This window comes from Peromyscus eremicus, chromosome 3, assembly GCF_949786415.1.
Source record: "Peromyscus eremicus chromosome 3, PerEre_H2_v1, whole genome shotgun sequence".
Classification (NCBI taxonomy): Eukaryota; Metazoa; Chordata; class Mammalia; order Rodentia; family Cricetidae; genus Peromyscus; species Peromyscus eremicus.
In genome coordinates this window covers 71,026,424-71,051,886 of record NC_081418.1, presented here as the reverse complement: position 1 = coordinate 71,051,886, position 25,463 = coordinate 71,026,424, and the positions used below count along the sequence as shown (strand labels likewise).

Sequence of the window (25,463 nt, the reverse complement as noted above, 5' to 3'; positions counted from 1 at the left end):
GAAAATCTGGGGAGCTGAAGAGGAGCCTCAGTCCATACAAACACTGTGAGTGACAGGAAAGAAGCTGTTATGGTTTGGATCTTACTGTCCCCCAGCAGAGCTCACTGAAAGCTTGCTCTCCAGCTGACAGTGTAGCTGGAAGATGTAGAAGTATCAGAAGGGCTCTAGGAGAAGGAAGTTAGGTGCTGGAGGCAAGATCTTGAGGGAACCTCTTCTCTCTTTGCTGTGAGGTGAGTGTTCCTCCCCATGCCATCTGCACCACAGGCCTAAAAGCAACCAGGCCCAATGGGGACTGCAACCTCTGACCCCTTGAGCCATACAAGCCTCTCTTCCCTGGATCCCTCTCAGGTGTCACTCACAGTGATGCAAAGCTGAGTCATACAGACACTCGTACTTGTACAGGAAAGAATATGATTACTTTAAAGACCACAGAGACTAAGCTAGGAGTCAGGTGTGTGGCCCATTCCTATGATCCTGGTATTGAGTGCTGAGGCAGAAGAAGGAGGCGTTTAAGGCCAGCCTGGCTACAGTAAGACTTGGTCTCAAGAAAACAAAAGACCTATTAAGCTTCCTCAGATGCAGACGCTGTGAAGCAATTTAAGCACTATCTGAGTTTTTACTGTATTCCTAGTAACAACCACTCGAAAACTTCAGACTCAAGGCTCAGGAGACGGCCCAGCTGCTCAGGACCTGCTGACTAACACAGCGGCCTGAATCAGACCCCAACATCATACAGAAACATGGTGTGGTGGCATGTATCTGTAACCCCAGTGCTGGGAGATGGAGACAGAGGATCCCAGGGGCTTACTGGCTGGCTAGTCTTGCCAAATTGATGAATTCCAGGTTCAATGAGACCCTTGTCTCAAAAAATAAAAGGGACAGCAATAGAAGAAGACACCTGACATATACCTCTGGCCCCTACATGCACAGACAGACAGACACAAAGACAGATACACAACCCTCCCCTACCCCAAAACAAAACAAAACAACCTCCCAAACTACTGTAGTGATAACTTCATGATTTAAAAAGGTCTAAAGTCAGATATAAGATGGATTACAATAAAACCATTAACTCTAAGCTTAGGAAAATTCTTACAGAGGAATACATGTCTTCTGGAAAATTTGTGTAGCTTATTATATCTAGGATTTGAAGGACAGTCAGTGTGGGTGGGTTCAGGTAGCTGGGAAGCTTTAGAGGAAATGTAACATTGTAAGCTGCACTTTGTTCTTGAAATACTGGGGCTCGAACCTAGAGCCTAGTGTTAGGCAAGTGCTCTATCACTGAGATGCACAGCCTTGAGTTGTTCTCTGAAAGCACAAGAAGTCACTTAGGTAGAGGAGGAGGAAGAGGCATGGTGACTAAAAACAGATGGTCAAATGGCACTTGTTCAGAAAGCTTTTGAGGTCTTTCCTACCCAGAGATTAACCAAAGAACAAGCCCACACCTACTAATGTTTCTAACTTAGCACCCTGAGACTTACCTTTGCTTCCAGAACCCTCTTCCGGGCCTTGAGCTCAGCTACCGCTCTGTCCACATCCACCTGTGGGGCTTTATCTTCTTTCAACTTGCGCACGAGGTCTCCCTGGCCGACACACAAGCTACATTCAAGATTGGCTTCAGAAATCAGGGACACTAGGAATCTTTTTTTAAACATGCATTTATAAAGCATCTGTACACAAATGACAACTTTATCTGTATTCTACAGAAGGTTCGTATGAACAGCTGAAGGCCTGTCTCCTCAGCAAACACAGTCCAGAAGACTATAAATCACTGCACTCACATGGTGTGTTTGTGAGGAGAGAAGAACAGCAGAGATCATACGGAAATGAACTATTGACACTGATGTTCAGACAGGTTCCCAGCAGATCAGACACAGGAAGCTAAAGAGAGTCTAATTAGTGACCTCAGAGACACTAAAGAAACTGCCTGAAATGTTCAGAAAAACAGGGTTCAAACCCTCAGGCTGGTAAAGAGAGACAGAGGCCAACACATTCAACTAGAAGGTAGGAAAAAAGGAGGGAAAAACATCAATGGGCAAAATCTGGGAAGACGGCGACTATGGAACGTCTGTAACTGTGCAAAGACACTAACGATCAGATCAGGAGGCACAAGAAAATCCAAACACACACACAAAATCCACACCCGAGCAAGCCGCGGTACAACAGGGTGGGGTATAAAGACTCAGCTAAGTGTGAAACCTGGAGCAAACCGACAATCTCGCTGCACATTTATCCCCAGCTCCCATGCTGCTCCAGGGCAGCAAGGATTTCAACAGCACGACTAGAGTGCATGCAAAAGGACTGAAGGCCATTGTTCCGCTGTCAGGTACCTCGGCCTGGCGGTGGCCCTGGATGCTGCAAGCTCAACGTTTTCTCCATCTGCCATCTCTCAGGAAGCATCCAGCTGTGCTTCCTTAGCTCCAACACCTGGTCAACTTCACTTCAAGTCATCCTGTCTAACCTCTCCACCTTGGACTAGATTGTTCCAGACTGCCAGCTTGTCCCATCTCGAATCCTCCAACACTAATATGAAACCGGTCCCCAAATAACCTGAACTCACGCCATTTCTCATCTTTAAGCTTTACTTTATAAACTCAAACCATCCTTAGCTCGGTAGCTGTCTCTACCCTGTGTCTGTGTCCATCTTCCTACCCACTGTGTTTGCCCAAGCTTAACAGCAGCCTGCCACGATTCCAAACACTCCCACCTGGCGGCCCCAAAGCTGTCCCGGTAGAAGCTGCTGCTTCTGCCATATCCACAAGGGCTGAGATGGCAGCCATGTTTTCTTCCCCCTAAGATCCTGGGCCATGGAGGGCTCCTGAGCACATTCTCTTCCGGCTATCGTCACTCCCTAAGTCCTCACTCCCCGCTTCATTCCTGACAGCCTCTTCCAGAAACAATGTTCTCTAGAACACCCCAGTCAGAAAGTGAACACCAGACAAAACCCAACAACACTGGGACCTGAGGCCAGCTGTTTCCGCCCGTTCAGAAGCATTTTCCCACAGCCCCGGTTCATGTTCCAGGAATGAGCACAGTAAAATGTGATACAAAGGTGATACCTTGTTTTGTGGGTAATTTTCACAAAGTAGTATTCGCTGGTTGAGAAAAAGTTGTACAATATTTGAAAAACCAAAGTATTAATGGCAATGCTGCTGTTATCTATGCAAACAACACGGTATGCCTTTGCCAGGGCACACGCACACACAACAACACGGTATGCCTTTGCCAGGGCACACGCACACACAACAACACGGTATGTCTTTGCCAGGGCACACGTACACACACCAACACGGTATGACTTTGCCAGGGCACACGTACACACACCAATATGGTATGCCTTTGCCAGGGCACACGCGCACACACACACAACAACAACATGGTATGCCTTTGCCAGGGCACACGCACACACAACAACACGGTATGCCTTTGCCAGGGCACACGTACACACACCAACATGGTATGCCTTTGCCAGGGCACACGCACACACAACAACACGGTATGCCTTTGCCAGGGCACACGTACACACACCAACATGGTATGCCTTTGCCAGGGCACACGCACACACAACAACACGGTATGCCTTTGCCAGGGCACACGTACACACACCAACATGGTATGCCTTTGCCAGGGCACACGTACACACACAACACGGTATGCCTTTGCCAGGGCACATGTACACACACAACACAGTATGCCTTTGCCAGGGCACACGTACACACAACAACACAGTATGCCTTTGCCAAGGCACATATACACACACAACACGGTATGCCTTTGCCAAGGCACACGCACACACAACAACACGGTATGCCTTTGCCAGGGCACACGTACAGCAAGGGAAGCATGGTAAATCTGGACAGTGGCTTAAGCATCTGCTCACTTCATCACTGCTCCCAAGAGACACACTAGGAGACCACAGGAAAATAGGTAGGAAGAGTTTAAAATGCATCCCCCAAGTCTCTTTTGGTCTTTTAAGGTGCAGGTATTCAGCGGCCAGCCTACTTGCTGATTAGTTTCCTCCAGCACCCACCCACACTTGGGGGCTTCTGTGTGTGCAGTGAGTGAACCTGGCCAGATGCATCAAGGACTCCACTAGAAGCCCTGTTCCTGAGTGGAAGCTTACAACAGACACACACACAAAAGCTGAGTGTGACACGGGAATGGTTAACACAGAGCATCACCCCCAAGGGATCACATCCTCAGTGACCCTTCTGGGCTACGCCCATGTCACACTAGGCAGAAAACAAGGAACTGTTTCCTCACCTTCAGAAAGTGCTGGTTTCACACATGTGGCTGGCTAGTAGAGCCTTGATAGGGTCAAGGAGCCCATCTTAGATTTCCAAATGTTTTATACTACTGAGAAAACTTCATAAACTTTTCATTTGCCCTTTGTACATTAAGCAAGAAGTTTAAGTCACTCAGCTCAGAAAATCAAAGCCAAGAAAGACCCAAGGCTCCTCACATCCTCACACTGTCTCCCCAAACTAAGAATCAGGTTTCTGTGCCCCTCATTCATGACAGGGACAGACCCAGAAGGACATTTGAAAGTCTTTTCTGTCACCTTCTCGAATTTAGAAGACATGAATTTTCATACATAGGTTCAAAATGCCAACGAACTAACAATCTAAGAAAACAAGTAAACTCCCGGCCAACAGTGGCTTGAGAACCAGCGTTCCAACGGTGTGCAATTCAGAAAGATGCATTTACTAAGTCCATACTGCATGCTGCGGGCAGGAGGTACAGCACTTCACATGAACTCATTTTCATGTTCAAAACTTTTCTCTGCACTAAATGAAGATACTTGACTACTGAAGGTTAAATAATCATTTGCCCAGAGTCACCAGCTAAGACAGCAAAGTCACAATCCCAACTTTGGAAATGTCACTTTAGAGCCTGCATTCCCAATGACAAGGTTAACTTGCCACCACTGTGTTTAATCCTCAAACAAAACACACACACACACACACACACACACACACACACACACACACACACACAGAGAGGCATGGGTATAAAAAAGCCCACGCAAGAACTCTTCAAAGCTTCTCCTATACTGATAATTATTAAGTTCCTCCTCCTCAGCCTTAAAAAAATTATCCTACTATAGTTAATCTGTTGGAGCTTCAAGCCACACTCACATCCTCCAATCCAGAGAGTGAAACCAAAACCTCATTAAACGGCTCCACCACCTCTGATCAGATCTGCCACTTCCAAAGATGTAACCCCCAAATTTTTGTCAAGACAGAGCCAAGAAGCTTTTTGTTTGTTTGTTTGTTTGTTTGTTTGTTTTTTAGTCAGGATTTCTTGGTATAGCGCAGGCTATCCTGGAACTTGCTCTGTAGACCAGGCTGGCCCCAAACTCAAGAGCTCAGGCTGCCTCTGCCTCCTGAGTGCTGGGATTAAAGGTGTGTGCCACCAAGCCTAGCTTTTTGTTTCTGGTTTCTTGGAAGTGGGGGGTGGGGTGGGAGGGCTTGTTGTTTTTTAATGAGAAAAGCAATCTTGGTAACAAGGAACAGGAAAACTGTGATGTGCAACGCTGTACCCTTTGGAGTAGTAAGCAAGGGTAGTCGTGAAGGTCAAGGCAGAGACAGTGGACAGAGAGAATGGGAAAAGGAGACCATGAAGACAGCAAGAAGCCTGTTGGCGGCTTTTCCAGGACTGTTGGAGACAGCAGTCCAAACCTAAGATAGAACTTCTAAAAGCTTGTGGACTCAGGGCCCCCTTGGGTACCCTCAGGAGTGGGCTCCTGGGGTCATCTGCTCACCTCTCCAGCACATGCCACCACACCTGGCTTGTTTCATGGATGCTGAAGATGGAACTCAAATGCTCATGACTCCTTGGCAAGTACTTTACTGACTGACTAAGCCATTTCTCCATCCTTAGGGCTCCTCTTTAACCAGTAAAAATCACCAAGAATAAGGGCTTTTCTGTGAGTTATTTCTCAACAGCCAGTTCCTGACTTAAGACGATTTAACTTACAAATTTTCTTTTACTTATTTATGTCCATTGGTGGTTTGCATGCATGTATCTGTGTGGTAGTGCCTGATCTTGGAGTTACAGACAGTTGTTAGCTGCCATGTGGGTGCTGGGAATTGAACCTGGGTCCCCTTGAAGAGCAGTCAGTGCTTTTAACTGCTGAGCCATCTCTCCAGCCCCCAAATTTTCAACTCACTAGAAAGTGTACTTTAAATTTTGAGCCTCTACTGTTTCCCAGGCCAGAGATATATGGGATCTCTTGTGATACTGGGCAGCAGCAGTGAGCCATAGCTCCCAAGTAGCCAACCGATCAGAGGGGTAAACAAGACACTCTACGATGGCCTGGTTGCTAAGCTAGATGTTCTTAGGTAAATCAGTTGTTATCAGGCAGTTTCAACTTACACTATTCTCAGTATACAAAGAGTCTGCCAGGACACAACCCCACTGTGGACAGGGGAACACTTGTATTACAAAATAAAATGGAAATTTTAAAAAATTAATTAAAAATGTAAAAAAGTATTTAAAATGAAAAAAAAAACTTGATATAACATGAACATCATTCTGAAAATAGAGCTATTTTCAAAAGTAAAAAAAAAATAGTTTTATAATGATTTTGCTAACTCTTAAATTCTAATTTATCAAAGACAAATTATCATATATGCTGCTATTGAGAAATTCTTTTGGGGTAAAGTCTATTAAGGAAATCATACATAGTTGGAAAAGAGGGAATTCTGAAGGTCTTTTTCAGGTTATTGTAGAAATTCCTCTTTGACCAAAACTCTGAGAGGCAGTAGTTTCTTGGAAGTGATTTCAAAAGGCCCAGTGAGAAGGCTCAGCCAGGAAGGGCATGCTGACAAGCCTAATAGCCTGAGTGTGACCCCTGGGGACCCACAATGGAAGGACAGAACTTATTCCTGCAAGACTTCCATATACAATAACAAACATTCAAAAAGAAAAATGATATCCTTGAGATTGTCCTGATCTCCAAATAAGCATGTGGCATGCATGTGTACACACATGCACAAAATAAGAAAGAACGTAAAAGATTTGATTTTTCAAGTGATTTCAAAGGATTAGACAGCTCAGTTAGTGGTATGCATGTCTAGCATGCAGACAGACACCTGGAGTTCAATCCCCAGCATCTCTCTGTAACACAGAAGGGCAATCTCGGCACTAGGGAGGTGGAAGTTGCACGTTCAAGGTCATCCTCCTCTACATGGTGAGTTTGAGGCCAGCCAGGGATACATAAAGCCTTGTCTCTGAGAAAGGAATCTGAGTTTGAGGCCCTATCTCAAAAGAGAACAGAAAGTAGCTGGGCGGTGGTGGCGCACGCCTTTAATCCCAGCACTTGGGAGGCAGAGCCAGGCGAATCTCTGTGAGTTCGAGGCCAGCCTGGGCTACCAAGTGAGTCCCAGGAAAGGCACAAAGCTACACAGAGAAACCCTGTCTCGAAAAACCAAAACCAAAAAAAAAAAAAAAAAAGAGAGAACAGAAAGTTATTTCTAACTCACAAACCGCAGCATTGAACTTTTTATATTCTGTTACATAAAGTCAAGAACGTATCTTAGGACTCTGAAGATATCTTTACCAGGGCCTGTTTTCATCAGTGCCCTGATCATGTGGAGGCCTCACTTATCATACAGTACCAAAACTCTGTGTTTGCTAACATCACTACTTATCCCATCAAAAAGTTCTCAAAGCATCATGAAGCTGTCAAGCTCAGCTTTCATAGAAACCAGTTTTCCAAAATTGTAGTTTTGTAAAGGCTTGAATTTTATTTGGGGGCACAACTACTACTGGTAATACCCTCCAAAACACATGCCATTGTCAAGAACAATCCTTTAATACCTCCCAAAGAGCCACGTTGTAAAGTCTTCAATTGCACAAGGTTCCCGCTGGAAATTGGTGAAACGGACAGACTGTATTCCACATTTCCATACATGTCCAAGAAGAAAAAAGTTTAACTAGATGAGCTTTAAACTCTTTCCAATGACACTGGGCTCAGTATGACTCAAATTTCCAGACAGTTAATCAACATATATTACTTCTGGAAAATCAGAAAAAGAATACAAACTAAGAAATAAATTAACTCAACTATTCAGAAAATATCCTAAAGTATAAAAAAAACCCTCAAAAAACAAACAAACAAACAAAAACAAAAAACACCCAAACAAACAAACAAACAAAGCCAACATAACCAATTCAACACAGGACAGAAATGTCACACACAAAAGCTCTCAAGATCAAAGCGTCCTGAAGTTAACTAGACCCAGTCTTACTACAGATGGATATTATGTACTGCAAGTTCCAGGCTAACGTGGCAGAGGGAGGGGTTTCGAGTGTGGGGTTGGGTTTTTTTTTTTCCCCCCAAATTAGATGTATTCTTTCTAAGGAAGGAGATTTTAAGTTATAGCAAAAACAAAGGAACCACACCTAATTTTATGTGGGGTTGGAAGGTGGATATCCGGAAGGAGACTGAATGTACAGAACATACAATTAAAAAAAAAAAAAAAATGAAGCCCATAGTGAAATTCAAAATGAAAGCCTATTAACTGAGTCAGGCTCAAACTAGAGCAAAGTGACAGAATTTCCTGAAGCTGTAGCAGCTTCGGCACCAATGAATTATTTCCGAAACAGGATTCCTCCGTCCTTAGCTAGAGGAACGATTGCATCAGGCGCCAGCGCAGGAGCGACCAGACTGGTGTTTACGGCTAGTAGGTCACGGATGCCAGGGCCCTACTGAAGCTCTGGCTCTCGCTGGGTATCATCTGAAATACTTTCCTCCTTTCCCCCTCTCAAGTCTGATCTCCACTCAGTGCTACGGGAAAAAAAGGAGGTCTGCATTCAATCCCCAGGTCCTCAAGCTAAGAAACCCCCCCTTCCCTTCTGCAAAATCACATTTCCAGGTGTTCCACCCTAAGGATGGATGATGACTTCACCGAGTGGCTCACTCAGTCCATTTACAATTTCCAGCTTGATGACTGGTTCCAGACACCCTCTTCAGAAGCCAGAAAAAAGCTGACAGGAGCGAGGGATCGTGAATTCGCATCAGTACTGGGGAGCGGGGTAGTTCGACACCTCCCCACAGCCACGTTTCGACTGTGTCTTCGGAGCCGATCCTGAGGCTAGCACCGAAGGAAGGACGGTGAAAAAGAAGGGAACGCTTCCCAAAGCATCCCCAAGACCAGAGAGGAGCATCGGCTCGCGGCTGACCCGGGGAACGAGTCAAGAAGACCCAAGCCACCGGGGTGCGCGGGCGGCGGAGCCTGCGGCCGGATCCGGGGTATGCAGCGAGGGCACGAGGCCCGAGGATCGCGGGCGCGGGCGCCGCGCGTGGACAGGGGAAGGACCGTCCGTCCGGCGGGGGCGCCGCGCGCGGATGCGGGCGAGGACCGGTACCTGCTGGCGCACGGCTAGCCGCAGTGGGGCCAGCAGCTCCTCGGCGCTGTCCATGCTGCTCCGGGAGGCGGCGGGCTGCGCGGGAACGCTGAGGAGCCGCTGAGAGGCGGGCGCGGCGACGACTCGGGCCGGCGACGGTAGCAGCAGCGGCAGCGCGGCGCGGGTGGCTCTGAGCAGCGTGGGCAGCCGACAGGGCATGAGCACGCCGCCTCGGCGGTGCGCGGGGCGGCTACGGAAGCGGCGCGCGGCCCGCCCGGCGCATGATGAAATCCTGCAGGCAGGCCGCAGGCGCGCGCAGCCGCACTCTCCGCCAGGCTCGCGCAGCCGCCGCGTCGGCAGCTGCAGATTCGGCACAGAACCCGGAAGGGCACCGGCTGGCTCAGGGACGGGAGAAGGAGGACTCAGCCGCCAAATGCACAGAAATGGCTAGACGGGGCATCTGAGAATGCGGACCTAGCTAGATGCCCGAGCATCTCCAGAGCCTAGGCCCAGAAGACGCTCGAGTCGTCCCACTGGAACACACACTTCTGTTTGTTCCTCAGCTCGCTGCTTAGAAGAGTATATAAAGTCACATCAAATAGAGACCTGGAGTTAATAAGCATAGCTATAATCCCAGAGCTTGGGAAGCTGAGGCAAGAGGATCAAGACCAGCGTAAGATACATAGTGAGGCCCCACCACACACACACACACACACACACATCCTACCCCGTCTCTAAGAAAGAAAGAAAAAAAAATGTTGCTCAAGCTCCAATGTTCCTCAGAATATTAATAAGAACTGGGATTGCTGTTCTTCTCAGGGCATGCCAGTTAACTTGAAAGACATGCTATGAAAGCAAGGAAAGATGACTTTACATGGCAAACCAGTTCATCGAGAAGCCAAGGGAACTCTTGCCTCAAAGTTTTTGCAGAAAAGCTGACTTAGTGGGTATTACATAGGTAGGTGATGGATGCTCCCAAACTTGTGGGCACCTCACAGCCAGCAAGCCAGATGATGATGGGCCAAATGAAGTACATCTTCTCCCTATGACCCAATCAGGAGATACTACCTTCCAGTTTGGCAAATGTCAAGAAAAAACATCATTGTCCTTGGGCTATTCTTGCATTGATTAGTTAGATTTTACACAAGGGACGGTTTAGAGGGTAGTGAAGCTGGCCCAAGGCCCTCTTTCAGATAGCCAAACCCCTTGCAATGAGAGACCACAAGTTCTCAACTCCCAAAAGTAGTTGATGCTGGTTTTTAAGATGAGGAACCAGGCACAAAGCAGTTCCTAACTTGCCCAGTTACCACCAAGACAGAAGCTGAGCAAGAGGAGGAGGCTTGTGAGACCCAGGGAAGCTCTTCAGATGCTTTCAGCACCAATTTTAGGGATCATGTATATTTTTATTAGCTTTACTAAAGATAACACCTGGGTCACCTTGGCAATCCTTGTATTATTCAGGAACTTGAAAGTATAAACCAGTTTAAAGCACTGGCCCTTTCCTGGGTCCTGCATGGGTGTCCCAGGGTGACCTTTCAAGGTCTGAGGGCTTAAAATTTCACCCTCAGAACATGCTAATGCCACAGTTTTTTAAACATATATCCTCTGAAGAGCTATGACAAAGACTACTGTTCCTTAATTCTCACCTTAATCCTCACCTTTCCTACTGCAGACCACCACGTGTCTTTACCCTACAAAGGGTCCAGGAGGCAGGTCCGAGTTTGTTCTCATCTCCACACACTTGGCAGCCTCATGTTTACTTTTTTCTTATTATTATTTTGCAAAAAATGGTGCTTCCAGTGGCTGGCCTGGCATGCAACTGACATGATGGACCTGCTTTGAGCAAGCTAGTAGGAAGTCCAGACAGACCTTTACCTATTGTCCAACACTTCCCAGTGTAGGGAACCTGTGAACTAGTCCAAGCACTGACTGGACCACTGGTCCCATGGACTTGACCCTTCGCTGCCGACCTGCAAATTTCACTTAGCATTTGAGAATGCTTTCTGGGCTTGGGAGACATTTGATGTAAATAGCCAGATTCCCCATTTCTTCTTCTCCCTGGTTCGGCATTTGTTGCGAGGGTTTTAGTTCCAGGCACACAGTAGTGGTTTGGCCTCCACCTCAAGGATTTTGGAATACTGTTGCTTGGAAGTTTGGCATTTAGCCAGCCCTAGATAAAATGCAAACATCTGAGATTAACACCTAAACTCACTTGAGACTGAGATAAAGAAATATGAGCAGCAAAAGAGGCTTTTATACACCAACCTGTTTTAGCAACTTGCTTCATCTGAAAAATTTAGTCTACAACCTACATAAGATTTGAACATGAAAAGTTTATTCATATGAACAGGTAACTTTAACCTGTTCTATTCTGTCATAAAATAATTTGGATTCATCTGGGTTTTTATAAGCCGGTAAATTGATATTGTTATATGGTTCTGTCTCATGGATTTGTTGCTAAAATAACAAAATATTTTCTTTAAATTGCTGCATCCTTCTCTTCAGGGAGCAGCCACCACCGCTCCCTGGAGACGGTGACTGGGAGTCTGTTCTCACGACCACAGCAGAGATCTGTCCCCACTCAGGGAACCATGACAGGACTTGGCGACACAAGTGGGCAGATGTAGTCTTCCCCTCACACCCTCTGTTTGTCTCACCTCGTGAAGACAACCCCTCAGCCTCCTGTAGAACTGCGCCAAGGGCTTATGCGAGGTCCCAGCTGCTCTCCTCACCAACACCTTGGGAGACATGGAATTGTATCGCAAAAGAACAAACTGGGCTCCAGTTGGACACTTGCTGGGGCCTCTGTTTTGCCTTCAGTAGAATCTGTTAACTACTACAAAGTGTTTGGATTAATTTACAGAAAAGCATTATGTCTCTCTTCGGACAAAATCAAGGAACTAGGGGCTGGTTAGATGGTTCGGTGGATAAAGCATGAGGGCATGGGTTCAGATCCCCAGCTCCCGTGTAAAAGCCAGACCCATAGCATGCATCGTGTCCCAGCACTGGGTGTATGGAGACAAGCGGATTCTTGCTGGCCTGCCTGTCTAGCTAAAACAGTGAGTCCCAGGTCAAATGAGAGGTTCTATCTCCAAAAGTCAGTTGGAGAGTGACAGAGGAAACCCCAACATTGAGCTCTGGCTTCCACAGGCAGGTACAACACCACCACCCCACCCCACCCCACCCCACCCCCACCCCCCTCACCTCCCCCACCCCACCCCCCCCACCCCCCGCCGCCACCACGAGCACACATGGATACATCACAAACAAAGAAGAGGAAAGGAAATGTAGAAAGTAGCTATGAGAGGTCGAGGTCCATCACACGGTTCAGGTCAGAGACAAGACAAGTCCTGCATGGTGAAGACTGCTTGAAACACACCTTCCTGTCCACGGTCTCGTCCTTCTTCCTCTCCCTCCTTACAAATGGCTGTGTTTTCCTCAATCCTAAGCTAGAGCTTTGAGGACTAGCCTCTCTGTAACTGAGAAGTCCAGTTCCACTGTCAGCCAGTGAGGCCGAAGGCTGGAGTGAAGGAGTGCCAAGAGAAGAAAGGGCTTTATGGGCAGCCAGCCAGCAGGTGGAAGGTGGCGGGCTGGCAGCCAGATTCCACCTCGCCGGGGCCACAGATGCAAAAGCTTGGGTGGCGTTCCTGGGGAGTCTAATTGCAGATAGATCCACGTAGACTGGGATGACCATTCTTGTGGTTATCAAGTCTCTTGATGTAGTTTTGATGCTGTCCATGAGTGTTCCTGTAAGCCTAAAGAAATATGACTGGTTAGGCTGTGTCAGGCCATCGCTGGGGCAGTCTGGGGACTCTACTATATCACACCCTGTGGCCATGTGTGATGTTGGTGGTAAGAGCTACAGCTGCATGTAGGACACGGGAGAAGGGAGGAGGTGTAGAGATAACTGGACTTACAAAAGACCTGTCTGCGCATAGCTTTCTGGGAGTTTGGGATGAGCAGGGAGGGATCCCTCACAGTCTTGGGGACAGTTGTCCTCAGAAGGGGGACTGACTGCTGGCCCTGGTTAAAACACTCACCTGGGTCAGAAGCTCCCAACTTTTTCCTATCTCCACTAGGAGTTAAGTGGCCAGAACCTTTGTGCCCCCTCCTTCCCTGGTCTGTCCTGCAGGCTAAGGTGTGTGGCGCCTTCTCGGGCACCCAGGCCTGGGTCCCTAAGCCTGCCACACTTGAAGAATCCTAAGGGATGCTACCCAGATCCTGGTGTGTAAGGGACAGTATTCCATTTCTAGCCCCAGACTCTCCTCCGACTTTCTTGAAACCTTAAATAATATCCTTCTCCTCTCTAGCCTAAGTCTTGCCGTGTGAACAGCGAGAGGACCAGGACCTGCTTGCCTCCTGGACTCTTCCTACTCTAACTGAAGGTCTGTTAACTTGTGGAAAGTAGATTTCACTTTGTCCAGTAGAGGGGAGCAGTTCCCTGTGAATCAGCACCGAGGTGGTGCCAGGGCTGGGAAAGCGGGGTGCCCGCTCCACAGAGGCCTTAGTGCAGACAACCTGCTGAGGATGCCGGGAAGCCTGCCTGTCCCTTCTCCACTCTGGGGGCAACCTACCCACACTGCTTCTCTTCTGCAGGGAAAGGTGGGCCCATCATCCAAGAGTCACGATGCCGTCTCTGGCCTTGCCAGTTTGGTGAGGAAGTGGTAACTTATTTAAGCCACAAAAGCAAAATAGGTAAGAAGAAAAACAAACAGGTAAAGAAGAAGCCTGCCAATGTGAGATGCACACACAGGGTTTATTCCCAACCCTCCCCCAGGCTGTTCCTTTAAACTGTCTCATCCCAGTTCCCTTAGAAAGCCTTCCATGATGTTTGCCTGCTGGTCACCTCACACAAACAAATTCTAGGTCATGGTCGTAGACCAGGACTGGGCATGAGATACCTGGTTGACACTCCAACCACAAGTAAGAAGGCACAGCCTTCGCTGCCCTGACAGAGCTCTCCCACGGAGCTCACAGACACATCATAGGTACCTCACTGCCTCAGAAAGAGGCTACCCAGTCAGAAGCATCCTCAGATAATAGTGCAGGAGGGGGACACAGTGGTGGACTATTTGGCCCCCATAAACACAGATATGGGGCCGTATGTGGTGATGGTAAGTGGCCTGCTTGAGAAAACAGAAGTCTCCACCTAGAGTATTTCATGTTTAAATTTGATCGTGTGATGTCCACAGCCACAAAGCTCACCCGTGACTTCCTATATCCAGGTCCAAGTCCATCCTCCCAGTGGCCTATGGTCAGCCTCATGTCTAGCCAGTCCCCCCTTATACTCAGTGATGCAGCCCCCAACCACGTCCTCCACACCTGGCCTGTACCTCATATTGGCAAGGCCACTAGGGAAACACGTGACATTGGGGGCAGCTCAGAAGGCACAGCGTGGAATGGGAGTAAATCAGGGGACTCATTGTTGGGGAGATTCTGGCAGACCGGCTCTAGAAGGTCTGGACCAAAACAGCAGAGCCGTGTACTCCCTAGGAACTGTGGTCACGAGTCAGAGACGTGAGGACCAGAGGTCGAGAGCACGTGCCGTTGCATCCAAAGAGGAGGAAGGTGGTGTGAAGGTCAGATGGGTGTGGGGACCAAAGGATGCAGAGCTAAGTTCTTTGAGCTTCTCTGGCCGTTCCCCCTGAGCTGACAAGTCCCCGTCTCCACGTCCACCACCTTCTGGGTGAGGAGATGAAGATGAGACAGCAGGACATACCACCTGGGGCCCACCCGTCCTCCTCCTCAGGAGCGCTCCCCACAGACTACTGCCCGCTTGTCTCCCTGCCAAGCTGGGTCCCATGGTGTGACAGTTACGCTTTATCTGTCAGTTTGACTGGGCCACGTGCTAGTCAGTTTTCATCGCTATAACAAAACACCTGGGAGAAACAAATGAGGCAGGATTCGTTTTGATTTCATTTCAGAGGTCATAGGTGGTGGCTGGCTCACTCTTTCTGGGCCTGTTGAGCGGCAGAATTTAGTAACTGCTGTTTACCTCACGCGGCCAGGGAGCAGAGAGAGAAGGGGCTATAGGAGGTATAGTGGGGTTCCATCCTGCCAGCCCACCTTATAGATGCCCGACTCTCTAATCTCCACAATCATAGGCATCCACACATGTTCCCATATGCACACACTCACACAAATATTCACACATCCTGTTACTCCTGTTTCACTGGAAAGCCGAAAGGCATGGGAAAGTGATTCAGCTGTGCACAGTGTTGTGCATTTAGAGAAGGGATAAAGCATATTTGGTAAGTGCTATGGTTTGACCGTGAGATGTTTGAACACATGGTCCCCAGCAGATGGAGCTGTTATCGGGCGGGGGTGGGGGGGTGGGGGGGGTGGGCACGTTTAGGAGGTGAGGCATCGCTGGAGGAAATTGCTCACTTGGAGGCAAATCTTAGGGGGGAGTTATAGTCCATTCTACCCCTCTCTCCCTCCCTCCCTCTCTCCTCTCCTCCCCACGCCCTGTCTCCTTTCTCCCTCCCTCTCTCCTTCCTGACTATTAATATTACTTAACCAGCTGCCTTGTGATCTCAAATATGCTGGAGGACTGAGCCACCTCCTGCCATGTCTTTCCAATCATCCTGGACTGTGCCCCCAAACTGTGAGCCACAATAAACCCTTCCTCCTTGAGTTACTTCTTGCCAAGCAGTTAGTCACAGTGAGCAGAAACGTCATGGGCACAGTAGGCCTCCCACAGTTTCGTCTTATACAACCAGCACATCAGGGCAGCACAGGCCCATCAGGCCCCACTGCCCCGTAAGGAATGGCCACTCCTTCCATCATGCTTTGCAGGGCCAAGCCCCCAGCATCCTGGGACACTGGCCCCTTGTGTCCATTGTCCTGTGAAAATGTGCCATCCCTGGCTGTTGTGGGTGGAGAGATGGAGGCGGCGCTGAGTCGGTGTCTGGTCATCTTTTGTCCTTTTCAAAGCCTGTGTCCTTAGGGCGATAACATATGGACAGTGTAAAATACAGGACCTGTTCTCCTAAGTCATTTTCCAGGAAGAAAGCACTATTGCTTCCAACATTGCCGCTGCTTCAGAATGACATACAAAAAGTCTTGCGTTGTGCATCCTGAAAACGATTCAATTATTTTGTGATTTCTGTAGTGATGTTTAGGAGCTGTGCTCTGTCGGTTCTAGAGGTTTCTGTTCCGGCTAACCCAAACAAGCCAGGCTAGAAAGAGTCAACATCGACACCAGCTGCTTTAATGAGGACATAGAACTTATCCTCTGTTGTCATCATCATAGTAGTCAAGCAGGATAAGGGTGGAGTAGATGCAGATAAGGGTGGAGTAGATGCAGATAAGGGCGGAGTGGATGCAGGCGAACTCAGAGACAGGAGTCGGTGCAGACTGACGGCGCAGGGCTAATTGCTAGATGGAGTGAGGGCCTCACCCCAACTCGGCCTTAGCTTCCTTGGAAGGGTCTGGTTGGTTTTTTGAGATAGTGTTTCACTATGTATCCTACTGAGGGACCAGGACTTAAAAGATCCCTTAGAGAAAGGGAGGAGCCACAATAGATAATAGAGAAGGCAAACTTCTGGCCTCTTTCTCATACTACTGACCAGAGACAGAGGCCTAAATGCCTTTTCTCCCAGGGTGCCTGACCAGTTCGACAAGTTCAAGGCTAAACCAGGACATGTTTAACCCCAAAGTCATGGATCTATCAGCCTCACTGTCTTTAAACTGACCAACCGTAAATGAGAGTAGAAATACCCTTAAAAATCCCAGCCCTCAGGGCTGGAGAGATGGCTCAGTGGTTAGGAGCACTGACTGCTCTTCCAGAGGACCCTGGTTCAATCCCGGCACCCACATGGCAACTCATGACTGTCTGGAACTCCAAGATCTGACACCCTCACACAGACATATATGCAGGCAAAACACCAGCGCACATAAAATAAAAATAAATCAATTATTTTTTAAAAATCCCAGCCCTCAAGTAGAGTCATGGCTTCTACTCTGTGGAGGGTCTTTCTCTCCATGAACCCTACTGTGAGTGTTTCCTCACCCCCTAATCAAAGCCTTTCTTCTCTGGTTGGCTTCTATTTGCTGTGTCCAAGATTCTATGGTGCTCCCTGTCATGCTTGAGGTTCTCCTGCCTTTCAATCCTTTTAGTGACAGAGAAAATGAACCTGACCAAGACCCACAGATGATAATACCAAATTGATCTTGAACTCACTCTAAAAGCTAGGCCAACCCCTAGCTTCTGCTTCCTAAATCCTGATATTGTAGGCATGTGTCCCCACACCTGATTTAGGAAATATATTGTTTAGTAAGAAACAGTAAGCAGCAATCTTGCTGGCTCTCTGGGGTGGGGGATATGGTGTCATCAAAGCTGTTCACTTATAAGCACAACCTGAGAAACGGCCCAGGCAAGTAGCAAATGAGGCCTTGCACTTAGTCATCTGCATCCGGGAGGTCAGGGCTGGAGATGGACTGCCTCTCACAAACACCCGCCACAAGGTACTTGGCCAAATTTAACTTTCCTTTGGCTGCTCTGACTCATCAGACTCGCAGAGGTGGGGACCAAAACTGCTCACTTTGATTCCTACATCATTTAAACCCTAGGCAGGGCTGGAGCATGGCTGAGCAGCAAAGCATGAGCTGAGCATGCACAGGGTTTGAGGCATGGATCTGGCCAGCCTTAGCTGCTTAGCTGAAGCACTCTGTGGGTGGCTAGTGCCTCATAGGTACCGAGTGTCTTAGTTCATTTGTTTGCTGCTCTAATTAACCACCCCAGACTGGGGCATTGGTAAGGAGTGGAGACATTTATTACCTCTCCGGACACAGCAATGTCCGAGGTTGAGGGCCAGCACTGGGATAGGGCCTCTGACTGCATTACTCCTGATGATACCACATGGGAAGAGGTGTGCATGTGTGTGAGAGAGTCGCTTCTTTAGGAAGGCCACTCCCAAAATAATTGAACCAGTCCCACAACAATGGCATCCATCGATCCATCCATCCATGCATCCATCCATGCATCCATGCATCCATCCATCCATCCACAAACATGCACCCTTCTTGACGACCCCACAGTGAAGGTGGCCGGGCCACTGGCTTCACTACTCCGTTTTAACCCTCTCTGCCTCTATGTTTGCCTTTAACGTTTTTCTTCCTGGTAGTTCCCTTCTGCAGTTGACCTTGGATTCCAGGAATGACAGGCCTGAGTGACAAACATCTTTAGGACAAGGGACTGAAGCACCTTCGAGCAACAGTGAGTGAGTCTCACAGGACAGGTTACCACACCTGTAAATGAGGCCCACAGTGGTGAGGATGCACGTGGAACAAGAGCAGTCAGATCATGGGACCCAGATTACTTCCCTTAAATGATGACAGGAGAGTGACTTCCCAGAATCCCTTGCAGAACAAAAGTGGGATGGACCAGCCAGACCCCTGGCCTGGTAAAGATACCGGCCATGCATGCCTATCCTAGGTAGGGTTTTTATTGCAGTGATAAAACACCATGGCCAGTTGATACTTAAGGAGGAAAAGGTTTATTTCGTTTACAATTCCCTATCACAGTAAGTCATCCAGGGAAATCAGGGCAGGATCTCAGGTCAAGAACCTGGAGGCAGGAGCTGAAGCAGAGGCCATGGAGGCCTCTTCACGGCTTGCTCCGCCTGCTTTCTTATACAATCCAGGACTACCAGCCCATGGGTAGCACCACCCACAATGAGCTGGGCCCTTCCCCATCAATCATTAATTAAGAAATTGCTCCACAGGCTTGCCCATAGCTTGGTCTTATGGAGGCATTTTCTCCATTGAGGTTCCTTCCTCTCAGATGACTCTAGCTTGTGTCAAGTTGACATAAAACTAGTCAGGACAGTACCCAAGCCCCTCTCTTCCTTTGCCAACCCCTTGATGACAGACTTGATCTCCTTCTTCTGTTCTCCCGAATGTGCCCTCATTCATTAAATCCCCATTCTCTGCCTTTCCCTTCTGCTCGTCCATTGGGACACCCAGAGCCAGGACTCCTGCGTCATTAGACCAGTAGCAGCAATGACAATTCAGTATGAGTCTTGGACAGCCAAACCGTAGCACTGCCTGTGTGAGTGAGAGGTGTGTAATTTGATTTCCATTTATGTGTTCATCTACAGCCTAAATGGCGGGGGAGGGGCACAGTTGTGGGGTGCCTGGGGATAGCAAGGGGTATGTATGCCAAATGTAGACCCCAAGTTTGAGTGGTCTGGACAGAGGGGCTACAGGCAGTAGCAGACAAAACCCCATCCCACCACAACGTGGCTGAGAGGACCCGGCCTCTAATTCCTGTTAGGGCTCAGGCACTTAGAAGCAGAAGTGAAGGGCACATAGCCTGACCCTGCCACCATATCACTAAAATCTCGGGTGTCAGGGATGGAAACCCACCCTGACCAAACGCATACAAGCTGCCTGTTTTTCTTCCTCCTTGTTCCTTCCACACATCCTGAAACACTCAGCAGTCACAGAGCAATCCTTATACCCTTGCCCATGGGCTCTAGACCCTAGCACGGCCTAGACACTTTGAAAACCTAGTTAGGAGTCTAGATGATTGGGCAAATTGAGCCATGAAGAATTTAGGGTACATGACAGGATTGAGGGGAGAACTAGTCAGGTTCTGGGAAGGTCGGACCACTTCAGGGACTCTACCTCAGGGGCTTGGCTGCATCATCTTTGGATTCCCATTCAGATTCAAATTCACTGAAAAGAAAGAGTTCTCCTGGGGACTCATAGTACTAGGATGCTTGCCTGTACCCATGAGGCCCTGGCACTGTAAAATAATAAATAGTAATAGTAATCTGAGGAAAGAACCAAATCGTACCAGTTGCTCAGGGCTGATGCCATCTATTTTGGTTTTGGTTTTGTGGAAGAAACACCAAGTATGTCGTGTTCAGCCTGTCCTCCCTGGGGAAGGCCTAGACAGCTTCACCCATGAAAGCTTCATCAATGAAGTGATGACCACAGGAACCGATCAATAGCCCAGGATGATCACAGTAAGCCTCAGGGAGGAGACAGAGAGCTCAGGAGGCAGCGCACTGCGGATCACAGAGCGCAGGAGTCTCAGGCGAGAAACTCGTAAGACCTGGAGCAAAGCATGAGGCTTCTGTGCAGTGTTACATGTTTGCTCATATCACCCCTGGAAAGCTCACTCAAGGCTCATGAAGAACTAACATTCGTCCACTTCACGGTGCATTTTAATTTCCTTTTGTCATAGCTTTGTGCAATCTAAAGATTTGAACTCAAGAATGCACTTCCACTCTTCCTGTCAGGAGTTCTGGGCACTCTGGCACACAGGACTTTCTGAAACCTGACCAAAACCAGCCAGGAGGAGTCCAGCAGAGAGAGGGTTCAGTTAACTTGTTAACAAGATCACTACTTAGAGGTAGACGAGGAAAGAGAAAACAGTGGAAATATTCAGATCTGAAATCGAAGCAACTAGCTTCGTGGGACTCTTTTGGAAATGAATACTAACTACCTACTACATATAAAGTGATGTGTTTAATGGTAAAGATCCCAAAGAGATAGGCTACAGCTCCGCCCTGGATGCTCCCTGGACAGGGTGAAAGCATTTTGATATTTAGGGGAATTGTCAAGAGTTAAGGTCAACAAGCTATTGTTATATGTCACGGCTTCTTTGTGGTTATTAAACGATGCTTAGTGGCTATCGGTGTGGCTCAGTGCCAGAACACTTGACCAGCACCCACGAGCCTCGGTCTCCAATGTTACAAAACAAAAACGATGCATGCTGGAGAGAATTGGGAAGATTAAGCAACGTAAAAATCGCTTCTTATTCTGTCAATAGAAATAACCACCGTTAATATTTTCTCTGCCTATATGGTTATAATACCGAGCATTTAAATGTAAGGTTTATTCTTGGCCAGAGAACAGGAGAAGCCTAGAGACCAAGAGAGCTTTCCGTCAGCTGCTTCCTAAGAACTAGCATTGGCTTTACACACCCGTGTGGCAGGGTCTGTGGTACACTCATCTTATCGTCACACCCCACGCAGGGGGTGCCACAGCAGCCCCGGCTTTACAGAAAAAAGCGAAACGCCATGAGGCTGATCAGCCAGTCTCATAACCAGTGAGTGGCACTGATCAGACTCACCCAAAATTTCTTGTTCTCAGATTCTGAGCCAGCCCAAGATTGTAACCAATAGAGGCTCTGCCGCTAGAAGGACAAATGTAAGATCCACATGGTGCCAGAGCTGGGGTATCGTTTTTTTTTTTTTTTTTTTTTTGGGAGACTGTGGAATACTACGGACAAATAAGAGCTGAAAGAGCTGTATGCTCAAAAACAAAACAAACTAAAACAAGCAACAACAATCTGCATGAAACTTTGGTCTTCTCTGCCAGCTCTCTAATAGTGATGCAAAGGGAACAAGCGCATGTTGGGAGAGGAAAGAACGCCAGCGCCTCTTAGTACAGTACTGCCCCCTGGTGGAAACAATGGTGTATAACAAGGTTAAGCATGACTAGCTCCCAGGGGTGTTCCTAGGCTGGGGAAGAAATGAAAGGAAAAGAAAGTGGGAAGGCTTAGAGAAACTCCCATCATTCTCCTGTATGGCTTATTTGGGCAGCGCTAGGTGTTGAATGTAGGGCCTCTGGCATGCCATGAAAACTCTCTACCATTGAGCCACACTCCATACCTAATATATTCTCCCCTTTTGTTGAGACCATCATTGTTTGATTTTTGAGAGAGGGTCTTGCTCTGTAGCTCAGGCTGGCCTGGAGCTCACGATCCTCTCACTTTACCAAACCCAGGCCCTCCCACAGTCTTTTGTTACAATGACGTTACCTCTGACTTCCCATCCTACAGTGCTTTAGACGAGGACTAAATATCATTCCGCCGTTTTTTAGGACTTACAGGACAGCATCTAAAAATCTACTCATGTATGACTGCTAGAAGACAGAACGGTGGTTGCCTACAGCAGGGGAGGGGGGATGGGAGAGGAGGGGCTGGAAGGGACATGGAAGAGCTTGGTGGGTTTGGAAAATGTCCTAATCTTCTTTGGAATGGTGGTTACACAGGTGCACACATACATATAAACATACTCATTGCAAACTTAAGTTTTGTGTACTTGATCTATTATTCACAACAAAAACAAAAGTAACACATGTTGTCTATCAGGCTAACATGGAGCAACAACCTAGCACTCTGCAAATGCCAAACATCATTTGTCCAGTGTTTTCTTTCAGCTGATGCTGTCCTACCCCAAGTCCTCTGTCCATCAAAGCCACACGGGGCTCTTGTAAGTGGAGAGGGGTATTGTCTGCTGTCTCAGGCCTGCTGAGACCTGAGCTGAGGCTAGCCCTGTGCCCTTTGCTGAAATGTGGCCTGCTGATTTGAGGCCATGGAGAAAAGCAGAGCACTAACTAGGAGGAGCTCAGGAGGGTTGCCGCCTATGAATTCCCGGGAGGGCGTGGTGGGAGTGGCTTGCAGCCTACACAGCTTGCTGATTGGGTCTTGCCTAACACAACCCTTCTTCACAGAAGCACTGGTCCCAAGAGCCAGCAGGCGGCAGCAGCTCAAGTGTGCCTTCACATATGCACCAAGCAGACTATTACTCAGTCATAAAAGGGGAGGGAATATGCCGAGTGAGGACATATGCCAGGTGAGACGAGCGACATACAAAAAGACAGTTATCACATGATTCCATTTATAGTGATGTGCCGGCTAGTTTCATGTCAGTTTGACACAGCTAGTCATCTGAGAGTAAGGAACCTCAACTGAGAAAATGCCTCCATAAGATCAGGCTGTAGGCACTCAGGAGGCAGAGGCAGGCAGACCTCTGTGAGTTCGAGGCCAGCCTGGTCTATACAGCAGTTCCAGGACAGGCTCCAAAGCTACACACAGAGAAACCCTGTCTCGAAAAACAAAAGTCAAAAAGATCAGGCTGTAGACAGGTGGCTGAGAGGTAGAGCCACCTCTGAGCTGGTGGTCCTGGGTTCCATAAGAAAGCAGGCTGAACAAGCCTAGAGAAGCAAGCCGGTGAGCAGCACCCCTCCATGGCCTCTGCATCAGCTCCCGCCTCCACATTCCTGCCCTGCTTGAGTTCCTGCCCCTGAATTATCTCTGTGATGGAGTGTGACCTGGAAGTTCGAGCCAAAATAAGCCTTTTCCTCCCCAAGTTGCTTTTGGTCATGGTGTTTCATCACATCTCAACAATAGAAACTCTAGCTAAGACATACAAGGTGTTTAAAGAAGTCATGTTTGTAGAAGCAGAAAGTGGAATGTAAGGAACCAAGAGCTAGGGAAGGTTCTAGACACCCTGGCTGCGTGGTCCTGTTGCCTCCTGGCCTCCATGGCTCCTGGTGAGGTGACAGCTTGATGCAGAAAAAAACACGAAGTAATAGAATTGATGTTACAAAGGATTTGCAAATATATTTGCTTAGGAAACATAAAGTCACACAAAGTAGAATTTAGCTAAGAATTTTGTAAGTAGTTTGCTAACCAGGCCTGTTAGAGATAAGCAAAATTTACCATGCTAGGATATAAATGTTCACCAGGATTGACCAGCTAATAGGCCCATCCCCAAAGAACATGGTTCTAGCAGGTAGCTCAAGGAGGCAGCGTAGGGGCACAACCATCATTAAGTCCAGACCTGCCATTAAGTCCTGCACTCTTATCAGGAAAGGCATAATTCTGCCAGATGGGCAAGCTGACCCTAGGTAATGACTATTCAAAAAAGAACACTTAAAATAATTCTGGCAATATACAGTATCTTTGCCGTGAAATATCCTATCTGCTTAAGCAGTCAGACGTGCAGACTCCTGGCTCTGTTTCAGTTGTTCAAACGTAACCTGGGGCCAGGACCCAAAAGAGAATTTAGGGAGGGCAGTGTTTGTTGAATGCATAAGCTTCAGGTATATGAGTTAGTAACATCTATTCAACACTGACTGTTAATTCGGCCTCAGCCCCAGTCGGCGGGCACTTCAGGAAAGAGCCCTCCTTCCCCGCTCGGTGTGCAGAGTGACTTCTCCCCGAGATGGTATCGTACTTCTGTTACAGGCTGTCAGTCTGGCTGGGGTTCTCCTGTCAGCTGTGCCTCAGTTTCCAGACTGTTCCAGCATTTTTAGGATGAGGTAGCTGGTCCACACATCTGTGTGTGTTTACCTAGCTTAGAGCTCATTTCATTCCTTGGATTTCTTAAATCCAAAATATTAATCATCACATAAATGTCTCTCCAGAACTTTGGAAAACTTCAGCCATTGTTTAAAGAGTTTGCTTATCCCATTTGTCTTTCGATGACTTGCTTAGGCCTTGAACTCACTATGCAGCCCCAGGCAGACCTTGAATTTACATTCCTTCTGCCTTGGGCTCCTAAGCAGCTGGGAATTACAGATGTATGCCACCACATCTGGCATGAGGAGTGTTTTTAAACCTAGGGTGAACGCTATTGACTTACTTAATTTAGTGTGTGTTTAAATATGTACATACAGAGGCATATGGATTAATTTTTGAATATCTATGAATGAGAGCTTAGAAAAAGGATGATCTTTGAATATCTTTTTATTTTTCTAGGGGAGACTGGGCACATGTCTGTTCACCTCAGGCAGGTATCAAGAGATCAGAGAACCATGTTTATTGAGGTTGCTTACAGGAACATGGTACAGGATTACATATAAAAGCATGGGTGACTCAGGAGTTCATGGTTCCCATTGCAAAGTTTCTAAGGATGCCTACAGTCTGAGCATCCCGTCCCACTAAAGACTTAGCTTAGTAAAAAAAAAAAAACCTGTTAGATGCACTCTGCTCTGAAATCAGAAAACCGTTGACATTTATGAATGGGGATGACATTTGGTATAAATGGTTTCCACCCAGGACTTTCAGATTAAGAATCCTGCTCTGGAGCCGGGCGCTGGTGGTGCACGCCTTTAATCTCAGCACTCGGGAGGCAGAGCCAGGCGGATCTCTGTGAGTTCGAGGCCAGCCTGGTCTCCAAAGCGAGTTCCAGGAAAGGCGCAAAGCTACACAGAGAAACCCTGTCTCGAAAAACCAAAAAAAAAAAAAAAAAAAAAAAAAAAATCCTGCTCTGAGCTTACATTTCATCATTTGCCACCTTCTTCATCCCTTCTAAACTCTCTTCTGTACGGGTCAAAGCATCAGATCATGAACAGACGGCCAT

General features: G+C 47.8%; 1 protein-coding gene across 1 annotated transcript in view; it reads right to left on the bottom strand.

Moving 5' to 3' along the window:
* The window catches only part of Gars1 (glycyl-tRNA synthetase 1), a 37,094-nt gene extending 27,506 nt beyond the window's left edge, over positions 1-9,588 (bottom strand). The window contains exons 1-2 of the mRNA XM_059257046.1: positions 9,376-9,588; positions 1,482-1,583 (exon numbers count right to left, since the gene is read on the bottom strand). Of these exons, the coding sequence (XP_059113029.1) occupies positions 1,482-1,583; positions 9,376-9,573 (300 nt within the window). The 5' untranslated portion in view covers positions 9,574-9,588. The remainder of the gene's footprint in view (positions 1-1,481; positions 1,584-9,375) is intronic.
* Between the last annotated feature and the right edge of the window lie 15,875 nt (positions 9,589-25,463).